The sequence below is a fragment of the Lactuca serriola genome, chromosome 9 (assembly GCF_051521515.1).
Source record: "Lactuca serriola cultivar US96UC23 chromosome 9, Lser_US96UC23_V15, whole genome shotgun sequence".
Classification (NCBI taxonomy): domain Eukaryota; kingdom Viridiplantae; phylum Streptophyta; class Magnoliopsida; order Asterales; family Asteraceae; genus Lactuca; species Lactuca serriola.
The window spans coordinates 3,387,056-3,400,158 of record NC_136416.1 but is presented as its reverse complement, the minus strand read 5'-3'; the positions used below and the strand labels follow the sequence as shown (position 1 = coordinate 3,400,158).

General features: G+C 37.6%; 1 protein-coding gene across 2 annotated transcripts; it reads left to right on the top strand.

The window, feature by feature from the left end:
• The first annotated feature begins 612 nt into the window (after positions 1 to 612).
• Positions 613 to 4,323, top strand: LOC145072463 (DUF724 domain-containing protein 7-like). Of its 2 annotated transcripts, none has more exons than XM_079018885.1 (7): positions 613 to 1,123; positions 1,654 to 2,294; positions 2,381 to 2,489; positions 2,578 to 2,759; positions 2,864 to 2,948; positions 3,019 to 3,201; positions 3,282 to 4,323. In XM_079018885.1, the coding sequence occupies exons 1-7, from the start codon at positions 1,102 to 1,104 to the stop codon at positions 4,085 to 4,087; spliced, it is 2,028 nt and encodes a 675-aa protein (XP_078875011.1). In that variant the 5' UTR covers positions 613 to 1,101; the 3' UTR covers positions 4,088 to 4,323. The 2 variants fall into 2 exon arrangements, with proteins under 2 accessions (XP_078875011.1, XP_078875012.1); XM_079018886.1 differs by lacking the exon at positions 613 to 1,123 and adding an exon at positions 1,301 to 1,427.
• The last annotated feature ends 8,780 nt before the right edge of the window (positions 4,324 to 13,103 follow it).

Sequence of the window (13,103 nt, the reverse complement as noted above, 5' to 3'; positions counted from 1 at the left end):
TCCGTGTTGATTCAAACTAAGATCTTTAATCATTAAACTATATATTATAACTTATATAAAATACATATAATATCATTGAATCCAATACATAAATTTGAATTGATTCAAACATACTAAATCACCAAATCTACTACAATCTTCACAAATGAATAATTATATATACAATTAAAAAGGAACTGCTAGCCACAACTTAAGTGGTTTAGCCGAGTTCCAGTATCAGATGTTTCAAATAAGACATCGATTTGTGCTTACCACTATCTTTTTCCAATTTGCTTTAATCACAGAGACGCTCCACTAGCCATCACCATTTTATTTTATCTTTCGTCGGTTCATATAGGGTTGAAAAAAATGCGGAAGAAAAGTCGATGCCATCTTTTACCGCCGTCGTCGACAACCGATTACCTGAACATCTATTTCACCCTACCGTATCCCCTATGTCTGTGTTGATTCGAACTAAGATCTTTAACCATTAAAGTAGATATTATAACCTATATAAAACACATATGATATCAAAGGTTACTTTGTATTGATTTGAAGATACTAAATAAAATATACACAATCTTCACAAATGAATAATCACATTTAGAGGGGACGCTGTGTACAAATCAGCTTTTTATAGAAAATGGAGAAAATTGGGCAATTGGGGACTAGAAACACGTTAGGGTTTTTGGATAAAATGCCTGTCAAAAGTACTGCGAGGACGGGAAAAACCCTCGGGACTCATTCTTAACAAAAAGGTCTCCGATCGAATTCAACTCCCACGAAAAAGGTTTCGACGGTCCCCTTCCATTTCCACGACTGAAAACGCCGATTTCCGGCGACAGTACCCCCTCCTAACTTCATCAACTTCTTCTGTATATCGAATACCATAGTAGTTTGAGAGAACACGCGCCCGTTTATTGTCGTTGGCCGTCACATCTTCTTGCTAGTGACAGTTCCGTTTCGCATTTGGAGCTGAACGACGTTATTGATTCTATTTAGCGAGACAGGTGGTGGACCGGCGTCATCGCAGGACCTGTAGAACACTGCCATCACATTCCAGAACTCTCCGGACGGAATTCATTTTTGAATTCGGGTCAAGCGAAAATGGGTTGATGGCAAATGGATCCGACCCGAGGAGCAGGTTTCGCTTTACCCTTTTTTTTAAGCCTGCTTGCCCATTTCTACTTTTTTAAGTTTGCTTGCTCATTTTTACACACTCATGCTGTCTCTATTAGTTCTAGGGTTTTAAATTTCTTAATTGCAATTAGGGGATTTTGTGGACGTTGTCTTCTACCTTAGACAAGTAAGTACACATGCATCTAGCTACAGTGAACGATGGGGGCATATCTGTATGTATGCTGAACTTTGTTGTAAAAACTTATGGTGAACTGTTTTGAGTTTATGTTATATCATCTAATCCGCTTGTCTCAGCCTTCATACAATGGGTGAGTGATTACCCCAATTGAGTTTTTTTAGGATCTATGCTTGTTCATCGACCCAATTGGAAACTCTTGCCATGATTTTAATTTGCCCTAGTTTTCTATGTTTGTTTTCTTATGATTTGCATGTGCTATCTGTATCAGAATCTTGTAACTTCCATGTTTGTTTTTGCTAGATTGAATCGTTCTGATTTTATTTCCTTTTGTGTTAAAAAAATCTGGAAGAGAACAGCAAGATCGATCATCGGGGTAGGCGTAAAGGTGGAAGTGTGGTTTGAGGAAGACGATTTATGCGATGCTTGGTTCCCTGCAACTGTAATTGAAGACTTGGGAAACAATCTATTCCTTATTGAATACCAGTGTGATGAGGCAGAGTTTCGTAAAGTCACAGTAGATCATCATCACATTCGCCCCTCAACCCCTCCGATTAGGGATACGAATTTTGTTTTGTTAGAGAAGGTAGATGCTTTTTATGATTTTGGCTGGTGGACTGGTGTAATTACCAAAAAACTTGCTGATAGTAGATATATTGTGTATTTTAAACACACAAACAAGGAGAGAGAAGTCAGTCACCTGGAATTAAGGCTGCATGTTGAGCATGGTGAATCAAGCTCTGTGAAGCGTATCACTGAAGAGAGATCAGGTGTTTTGTTAAACTTTACGGGTCCAATTGACAAACAAACTTCCATTGTAGCATCAACAATGAAGAGAACAAAGGTAACAAGTGCTGGCAGCAATGATAAACATCTGAAGCCTTCTAAGAAGTTAAAGCTTGGAATCACTTTTGATGATCAAACCCTATCAGATGTGGGAGGAAGTAAAGAAGCAAGCAACCCAACTGCAACTGAGAATCTTTCTCGCAGAAAGAGAGTGGTGGGTTGAATCTGTCATATTAAGGAAAGTTTTTTTAGCTTGTTAAGTGGTGTTGATGATAAAGATTGCATTTTGTACATGTTCAGCTTGTTAACCGAGAAAAGAATATCGAGTCGAGCAGTCCAGTGATTACTTCTGCAAGAAAGAAGGGGAGATCTGCAGCTGATTCTAGAGGCGTGAAAGCTTTACCCCAAGGTGTGGCAGAAGAAATCTTAATTTGGATTTTGTATTCTCAATGTTCTCTCATCTCAGGTTTATATACTAAGTTATAATTGTTTGGCAGGGGAGGTGAAAATACAAACCCCAAAGATTGTTGAGAAGGAGCATGTTCCCAGAGAGTTTGGTCCTCCTATTACATGTGTTATGGGTTTGCAGTGTAAAGCGCTGACTATCTCACAAACCAAGAATGTGAAGAAAATCGTGGAGTCAGGTGTTCCATTGACACCCAAGACAACAGGCAATCAGGTGCAACATCCAAAAATTGTGTTTTTGCTTTTTGAGTTAATATTCAATATTGGAGTATAAAGTATAAACACACTGTTTGCCTTTGCCATGTATGATGTATGTAGGAGGAAAAGACAGCGGATGGTGGCATGAGTCTGAAGAGGAAGAGGGGAAGGCCATTCAAATCACAACCCAAGACACCCTTGGCAGGTAAGTTGTTTTTAAGCAAAGCATATCTGTCGACCAAAACATAACTGATTTGTTTATTTCATAATTGCAGTGACCCATGAGAATGGAGATGCAGGGCAGCAGAAGAACACTCCACCAATAGTCAATAATGCAGAAAAGCTGCCAAATACTAATACTACTGTCAAGTATCAATCAGTAAAAGGAAAACGAGGCAAACGAGGGAAGCGACGTAAAATAAAAAGCATAAACATCGTATCTCCAGCACAAGCACAAGGTAAATGTTTATATCAATTATAGTAACTTGAAGGTATATGTTGTGGTTGGAAAGTATTATTGATGATCTGTGCATTGCAGGTGGTAAAGATTCATCATCGAAACAGAAACAAAAAGCAAATGAGAATGGGGGTTCGGCTTCAGAAGTAGTTGTTGTTGAGAAATCAGCAGACACAATGTCAATGTCAATGTCAATCTCAATCTCGGATGATCAACCTCTGTCCAGGTGGATCGAAGGGATGCAGCAGCAGCAGCAGCAGCCTTCAGCATGTGTGAGGAAACAGATTGAAAAGCCGTCGTTTGAGAAACGAAGCACGCTTTGGGCAACATTGGAATCGATGGAACTGTTCCGGATGATTCCACAAAAGCCGCATTTCGGTCCGCTGGAGAAGGAGAAGGAATGCACGCGCGAAGGACAAGCCATCAGCAAAATGGTAAACTACCTGCGGGTGGTGGAGGCCACCTCACAGATGAAACTGGAGAGCCCAAGAAGCGCGTATGAGGATAACATGGAGGCGCTGCTGGAATTGGAATCCCATGGATTTGATGTCAAGGCTGTGAGAGAGCGGTTGAACGGGTTGCTTAAGATCAAAGAGAAGCAGGAAGGGCTGGAACAAGAGTCGAAGAAAGTGAAAGAGAAAATGGAGGCGGAAAGGGTTGAAGGGGTGAGGATGGATAAGGAGATTGAGTTGGTGGATAAACAGGTGGTGGCACTGCTGGAGAAACGTGCACAGGTGTTGAAGAAGAAGGAGAAAAAGGATGCACAGGTTGTTGTCTTGGAAGCTGAGGTGGATGGGATTCATCAAGGGATCGCTCAGGCTAGACGTAACTTTGATGACTTGGCTGCTGCTTCTCTTTGTGTTTCCTCTATATCTCACCAACCATGACCATATGATGATGCTCCATGCAAGAAGAAGAAAAAGCGTTGTGTTTTTTTTTCTTAATGTGTTGTGGTTGTGTTAGGGGGGGATTTTATTTAATACTTAATGTGATGCTTATTTTCCAGTTAGACTTTTAGCTGCTAAATTAAATACTTAAATCACCCACCTTAACATTCACTGTTTGGTTAGCAGGGAAATGTTCGGTTTGGAATTGTTATTTATTTATTTATCTTTTTTTGCAATTTCTTGTTAGATTTTTGTTGGAAAAGTCCTTCAGTTTTTACTCTATTTGTGAAAAATCGCTTTTAAACGTTTCAAGTACAAAATTCAATTATTCTTTTTTGCATTTGCAAGCAAAATACCGCGACCCTCTTCAAGAGAAGGATCAAAATTTCAAGGTTTTGAAAAATGAATTATTTTATATATATATATATATATATATATATATATATATATATATTTTTAGAGGAATTTTATTTAATTATGTTATTGTATTTTTATTACATCTTACTACATTTTATATGTTTGAATAAAATTATCTTATCTATATATCCAAGCAAAATAGTTTTTATTGTATTTACCTATTAGGTTGAAAGTAGTATTTTATTAAATAAATCTGAAACTATTTTTTTTAGGAAATTTCATTTAACTAACCTTAATATAATAATAACTTTTTTTTTTTGGAAAAATAGCAACAAATTTCGGAATGGAGCATTTGGTCCGAACAAAAAAACTATTTTTTTGACAAAAAAAATTGAGAAATTAAATTTCCTCTTACCATTAGTTCCTGTTTTTCTTCCTACCATATCAAATGTTGACATGTGTCATTTTTAATTAGATATTTAACGAAATTAATAATCATTTAATCCACTTGTCAACATTTGATATGGTAGGAGGAAAAGTATGAACAAATGGTAGGAGTATATTTAATTTCTCAAAAAATTCATTTCCGACTAACATTTTAGATTTTGGACTCAAGTTTCGAAGTTTGAAAAAAGATATGTGAAATTTCAAGAATAATTCTAAAATCCAATGAACAATTTCAAAATTCTAGAAATTTTTTAGATGTCTATTACAACCTAACACAAAGTTAAACAAACATAGTAATTGAGAACTATATATAATATTAAGGCATAAATTAAACATTTGATGAAAAACGGTAATATTAAAAAAATTCTTTTTATAGAATCGTATCACATATGTAGAGATTTTCTTTGGAAAAATATCGTAAAAAAAGGTAAAAAAAAAAACTATGAATTTTGAAAAACATTACGAAAAGTAAAGGACTTCTTGGCCACTCCACTTGTAGCTAGACTTTGTCCTAGAAGCTATGCTTCTGTCTGTCTAGGCTTTCACCATTGTTTAGGTATATGGATTTATGTATGTAGTGGTCGGCCTTTTAGAAGCTTCGCCATAAGCTACTAAGCGCTTACCGAATGCCCATTTCCTTGCTGCCAAACCATTAGGAGAGGCACCAAACCAACTTACATTGGGAGAAAGCAATCATTTTTCAAAAACAGAAAAAAACTGTTATTTAAAAAACAAATGTCACGTTACTGGTCCTATTGTTTCGAAAAATGCATGAACCATCCTTCCGGCATTAACTTTAACTTTTGATTAGTTAGTTTTTTCTAATGACCAAAATGCCTTCGGACAAAATCTGAAAATTATGTATACCTCAAGGATTAATTCTGAAAATTTGAAATTTTGTGTGATATATATATATATATATATATATATATATATATATATATATATATATATATATATATATATATATATATATCACGACGATATTTTTGGACAAGGTTTAATTACTTAAACCTTTAGTGAACAACAACAATGGAGGCTAATAACAGATTCTGATCAAGTCTAGATAAAACCACTCAAGCCTTGAACGATGAAGAAAAATAATCACGCATTCAGTGCAAAGTATAAAAGTAAAGTAAAGATAATGAACAAAAAGAATGATAAAAGGACAGATGTGATTCTTGATTTATCAAAGGCACACATATTATATAGTTGATACTCATATTTATACTATGTAGGAGCACAATGGACAAAATGAGACAATAAAGTAAAATAGGAAATACAGATCAACCGCCTGATAATGCATTGTGATTGATCTTTTCTACTACTGCTGTTACAATGAACAAGACGAATACAATTGGACAAATAGTATGAGTCTTCCATTCTTCAGTCATTCTCTATACTTATGAAGCTTCACTTCTCAGAACATCATTACTTCGGATCAATTGTTCATCCCGGAAACTCAACAACTTCGGATAGCACAAAGGGGCATTTTCTTGTATTAACAATCTCTCCCTAAGTGATCTTTGGCTATTCCAACCCTACTCATGCTACATCATCATAGGCGAACAAGTATGCCTTCTACAACCAATCTTTGACTTCCAACCACCAAGTCACTTGTTCTATGAACTGCTTCTTGATCTCTTTAGGCACTTGACTGTTCTTGAAACAAACTTCTTGAGAACATAGATGTTGGCCAATTGCTTTTGACGCACTCAGAAAATTTTATTTTTGTTTTAAACCCTTTGCTTTGTAAATGTACCTAAGCTCTAGGAGAAACATCTAGAAATTCAATCCCATCTAATTCTTCATTTCGAAGAGGGAAGGGAATTCTTGGTCTTGAAAAGTGGAGAAAGCTCAACATCCATTGTGGAAAATTCGGCCACATAATCTCGAAGAAACATTAGTGCAGTTTGATATGTACTAATGGTAAGATCGGATTCTTTATTTTGTTGGAAGAGAGCTGTTAGAACTAGAACATCATTCGGGTTAACGGTTGGAAAGTCGGCATCCAAAAATTTCAATTTCCTCTCTGAGCTCCGATGGATGTAGAAGTAATGAAGTTTGCATTTTAATCCAAATTTGTTCAACATCTTGAACCCACATTTATTTATCTGAGTAATCCTTATCTACGATCATGCTTCCTTTGCTGGTAATGCGTTTGAGGAGTAGAAAGTCTTCAATCCGTCTCTTTCGGTTTGGACTTGGATGGTCATGTAATCCGATGGATGGATAATTGGAAACTTCTTGTACATTATACCATGTGGAGAAAGAGGAAGGTCAGGTTGATCTTTATCATAGGATGTCAGAGCATAACTCACATAGGGAACAAAATGCAACTCATATATTTGTCCTTTCGGAAAGTAAGAAGAGATAACCTTAAGTTGATTCGAAACATCTTTCATAGCTTGGAACAACAAACTTTCTTGAATTGCCTGATTCATCTGTTCACGAGACCAATCATTGTTTTTGTCAAATGGCTTCATCGGAATGGTTTATTGAAGATCGATGGCTTTGACCTTGTATTTGATGGGTGATCCTTGAGTATATTTTTCTGTAATGACAATCGCAAGAGTCACACAAATTTCTGAAGTTGGAGGAACCAATTCGGGGGAAGGAATTCCATCATCAGTTTTCATTTGTGAACCTTCATTAACTGGATCAATCTGAGGAGTAGAAATCGAAAGTGATTTTGCTTGGATAGCTCAGAATGCATCAACCTAAAGCTGAGTTTTTACTTTAGCATTTTCAATGCTTTTCTTCACCAAGTCTTCAAGAGAAGATGGCCATGTAAGCCTTTTGGCTTTTTCTTCTTCGGAAACGATCTTTCCAAGAGAAGGTTCTTATTTTTCGCTTGGGGCCATAACTTGATGTAGCACCAAAAATATTCATCTTCAGAGGTTTCATCTCGGAGCATAAAGTCCGATTTTGATTTCCGCTCTTCTCCCCCTCTTGCAATTGAAGGCTTGAACTTAGTTGCAAGCTCCAACAGGTCCTTCATATCTCCAAACTTATCAAATACTTTTTGAAAGCTCATGTTAACCATCTTGGTTAGGTTTTCATAAGCGTCCGCCATCGAAGTTTGATCTCTCAAAGTGTCCCAAGTATCTTCAAAAATATTGAGAACCTCACCGAATTTGTAATTCGGAATGTCCACAAAATGTTGGCAAACAAAATCACCTTTATCAGAACTTGTTGCATGATGAAGTTAATCTCATCATTTTCTTTTATCTCTCTATCTCCAATCATTGAATTAGTTTCTCATGGTGAACATGGGTCTGCTTGATTAACTCATTGGTAGTAGAGACTAGGTCGTCATGGAATTTGAGCATCTTCTACATCTTGTCGATGTGATTTTGTAGATTTTAGCATATCTACGATTAGATTCTTCCAGAGAGTGCTTAAGTTGGAGAGATATGAGTTGATCCGAATGTTGCTCTCGGTCTTGGAGTGAAGGAATGGTAGTTGTAAGGTCACACATTATGATCTGATGAGTCAAAAACTTTATATGTTGACCACCAGGGACAACATCTCAAGACATTATCAACGTCAGCGTGAAGATAATGATCTTATGTAATGTTTGTATATTAGATAGTTATAAGGATACGTATTGTGACATCCCCAATTTCACGGCCAGAAAAGACCGATTTTCTTTTATGCTTTTTAAAATAAAATCAGAGTATTTCATTAAAAGTGTTGCGGAATTTGTTCCCAAAGTCAAACATGATAAAAATTTATCAAAACCTTGCTTTAAGAAATATATATTTTTATTTCATAACAAAACCTCGGGATGTCATGTTCCGATACAGATCAAAAGCATAAACAAGACATTATAAGCCTTACAACAGTTATTTATAACTAATGGCCTATAATCCAAAATCACTCATCATCATCATCCGACTATGCTCGGGGTCCACTACCTGTAATCATAAAAAGCTGAGTGGGTCAGGCTTGGAAGCCTGGTGAGCATATAGGGTTTTCAACCCACAATACATAAATTTATTATGTTTAAACATCAATCAGTCAACCAAATTACCCCAATTACCCATTTCCGTTATCCTCACGTTACGTCCCTAAAACAACTATCACAAGGAACCTAGCCTAAGGATTTTCATTAGGGGTGACAACATTGCTTTCTCAGTAATTTATGTCAAATAAAACAAACACCGGGGTGACAACATTGTTTTCCTTCAACAATTTATGTCAAATAGGCACGAAGTCACATTGTCGCCAAGATTTATCTAATCGGCACGACGTCACATCGTCACCAAGATTTACTCAACAGGAACTAACAACATCGATCCCCACATACTAACTTTATACAGTGATCTTACTAGATCTAACCTAAAGAATCGATATGAACAACTAACTAACTAAACTGCTTCAGAAATCCTCTAGCAGTAAACAAGGATCGATAAAGATATTGAATGAATGGACTAAGTTTAACTACGAACCTTTGTTCGTAAAAGAAAGAACCACAAGACAATTAAGTCAGGGGTAGTTATCAATGCCTAGGTTGTGGTCTGAATATCGTGAGGTATATAACCCCCAGACGCACCCTATCCAGCATCGAACTTTGCCTAGGCTGTGGTCTGAATATCGTGAGGTATATAACCCCCAGACGCACCCTATCCGGCAATGGAAACACTAACTAATGCCTAGGTTGTGGTCTGAGTATCGTGAGGTATATAACCCCCAGACTCACCCCTATCCGGCATCGGAAATAAAAACACTAACTAATGCCTAGGCTGTGGTCTGAACCCCCAGACTCACCCCTATCCGGCATCGGAAAGGAAAACACTGACTCATGAAGCTCGTCCGATCACTTCACAAAAGAAACGAAGACTCCAAATCTCTTCAAAATAAAAGCATAGGGAAAATACTAATAAAGTACTCCCGTACGCTCCCGTACCCTGACACGTAATAGTGTCAAAAAGAAGAATTAACGGATGAACACATAGTTCAAAAACTTCTAAGGAACATATAGTTCAAGAACACTTTATGAACATATAGTTCAAACATATGTACCGATTACGAGTCTACTAACGTTCCACTGGACTATCTAAAATAGTCTGTGGCCGTTGTCTATACTCTGTTAGATGACTAGATCATCTTAAACATCGATACCTCTCATCACTTTATTTTATCACACACCAACTAACTACCCATGTTCTACCCAACATATTTGTAGATAAAAATATATATACAGTTTAAAACTTGTATAGAATATCAACACAACAGTCACCTCAAATAAACAATTAACATATTTACACGTAACACGTATTTTAAGGTAAATACTTCATATCTATGTGTAAATTGAAAGTGAATATACACTCACTTGATTTGATGATAATCGGGCAGCAATTCGTTTCCTAAAACGATCGTTTTTAATAAAACCGGGAGTTTTATTAAGAAACCGGGCTCTGCGAAAGGTCGGGCTTCGAAACCGAAAAGATAAATTTTCCGGGCTTCTCGGGCACTTCGTGGGGTATTCCGGGCTTTACAATCAATACCGGGGCTTTGCGGGATGTTAAGGTGAAGAAAATATGAAGAAAGGGGTGAAAAATGGCAAATTTCCAAAGTTACCCGGGAAGGCTCGCAGCCTTCTATTTATAGGGAAGACCTTCTGATCGGACGGTCAGGAGTCTTCTGATCCGACGGCTGAGAGGGCTCGCAGAGGGGGAGGCTCGCATGAGGGCTGCGCGTGCGAAGGAGCTGCTGGCGGCCTGTGATTGGACCGAAGTTCGGATCCGATGAGGGAAGCACGTGGCTTCTGCGAGGGCTCGGACACGAGGGAGAAGGCACGCGTCGGATCTTCACTGGACCACTTCGGATAGGGCCATGTGCTCGGATGACTCAGCAGCTTCGTGACTCAGCAGCTTCGGTGACTCAGCAGGACACGTGTCACATGCGAGGCGAGGGTGACGTGGCAAAGTGTGACTATGCGAAATTTCTCGGTTTTCGCGCCAAAACTTCTAAAATCCATAACTTTCGCATACGAGCTCCGTTTTTGACGTTCTTTATATGCACGCGTAGCTAAAATTACGATCTACAAATTCCGTTTAGACTTTGTCGGCTAATTTTGACTTTAAATTTTATATTATTATTTTTAACAGACCGGGACAGGAAATCCGTTAAAAATTCATAACTTCTTCATCCGACGTCCGTTTTCGTCAGACTTTTTACCGTTGTGCTCCTAATGACGAGACCTTCAATTCTCGTTTAGGTTGTGTCGGCTAAAAATCGCTCGATCTAAAATTCGAGTTTTTAGCTGTCTACTGCTACGCTGAAACTTCGAAAAATCATAACTTCCTCATACGAAGTCAGATTTGGGCGTTCTTTTTATCGAACTTCTCGGTTTAACGAATACTATGAATTTCGTTTAGATTACTAAGGCTAAAAAGTAGTTTATCAAAAACTCACTTTTTACGACATTCAGCACCGTGCCGGTTTTGTCGCGAAACTTCAATAGGTCATAACTTCTTCGTTATAACTCGGATTTTGGTATTCTTTATATCCCCGAAATCCTTGTTTCGACCACTACAACTTTATGTAAAGATATCAGGCTTATCTTACACTTTAATTTTGACGCTTATTTTTATTTTTAATTAATTAAACCCTAATAATTAAGCATAAAACACATAATTCACATAAAATTCACATAATTCCTTTTCATTTCTAAAGTGGGTTAGATCTGATCCCACATCGGCTTGGAAGGAGAACGAAACATTTCCTTATAAAGGGGTGTGGATACCTTCCATGTCACAACGCGTTTTAAAGCCGTGAGGGCAGCAGATCCCATAAGAACTCTACAGTTAAGCGTGCTCGGGCGGGAGTAGTACCAGGATGGGTGACCCCCTGGGAAGTCCTCGTGTCGAGTGGCCCAAAGCGGACAATATTGTGATACGTGCCAGAGGGGGATGTCACAGTTGGTATCAGAGCATTAGTTTAAGCGAACTAAGAAATTCTAGAATTTCTAGACTTAAACTTAGAATGCTAAGTGATGATTGTGAGATGAGTGTCTACCATATTTTAGACACGAGCACTAGTTTATTTTAGGGAAGATGCCTAAAATGCCCTTATGTGCTAAATGCTATGTGTTTGCCATGTGTGCCATTATTTGTACGGATCTATGGTCTGTTGCCGACCGGATCTGGAAACCTTATGTGTGTAGGATTCTAAACGTATGACTACGGTATTGGAACTAACATATAAACGTTTCGAAGACTTAACATCTAACAAAAATGAGGATGTAAATTCACCTAGGATTGGTGTATAGATCGAAATGCCGAGTACTCAAAGTGGGTTCGAAAGTGATAATCCACATCCTGAGCTAATCACGATGACTGGAGTGCAGGCAATGGTACGTACGATGTTAGGTGAACAGATGAAAGAAGTCCTAGTAGAGTCTAGGAAAATTTTATGATTAATTGGACACATTTTCATGTGTTAAATTGTTTTGTGATTTTAGGACTTGGGGACTGCGAGACAGTACTTGGGACGAGTATGAGTAGGTGTGAATAGTAGTAGAGATCTATACTACTGGAAGCACAGGACTCGCACTTGGATCAGGGAAAGTCACAAGGTTACCAAGAAGCTATTATTTGATTCCGTCTTGTTCTAATCTGTTGTTACCATCGTTTCGGTAATGACTAAGAAGATGATTGTTATTCCGACCCTAGTGGTCATATCGAATTGAGTCCGACTACGATGAGTTGGTTATGTGGTTCAGAGAACCAAGTTCAATGTAGCAATTGACTTAAGCCGAATTGAAGTAAAGGCTGATCAAAGCGATCAACAGAAGTATCGCACTCATTGTTAAAGAAGTTGATATTTAGGAATAATACATGTTGAACTGTGATTGTATCACATTAGAACATGAAGGAAGGTGTAGTTTGTTCTGAAAATTGTCCCAAGGAGATCTGAGTCTAAGTAGTGCAGTATACAATGAGAGATCATTAGAACATGACCCATCGGTCTGTTACAATAAATAAAGGAAAGTACTTATTCCAAGAAGAAGAAGGAGTCCTCAATAAGGAATTATTTTGTAACTCAAAGGTTACGATTGAAGGTCCTATAAAGATCTAAAGCTTTTTAGGATTAGCTGGATATTATTACTGAATTATCCAAGGCTTTTCTTCGATTGCGATTCCATTGAAAGCTTTGACCCACAAAGGAGTTGTCTATACTTGGAATGAGAAGCATATGAAGC

Excerpts from the sequence above, each read along its gene's own strand:
- LOC145072463 (XM_079018885.1), top strand. The coding sequence starts at position 1,102 with ATGGATCCGACCCGAGGAGCAG. Across the intron at positions 2,949-3,018 it reads ACCCAAGACACCCTTGGCAG|TGACCCATGAGAATGGAGAT; the intron begins GTAAGTTGTTTT and ends TCATAATTGCAG. Across the intron at positions 3,202-3,281 it reads ATCTCCAGCACAAGCACAAG|GTGGTAAAGATTCATCATCG; the intron begins GTAAATGTTTAT and ends TGTGCATTGCAG.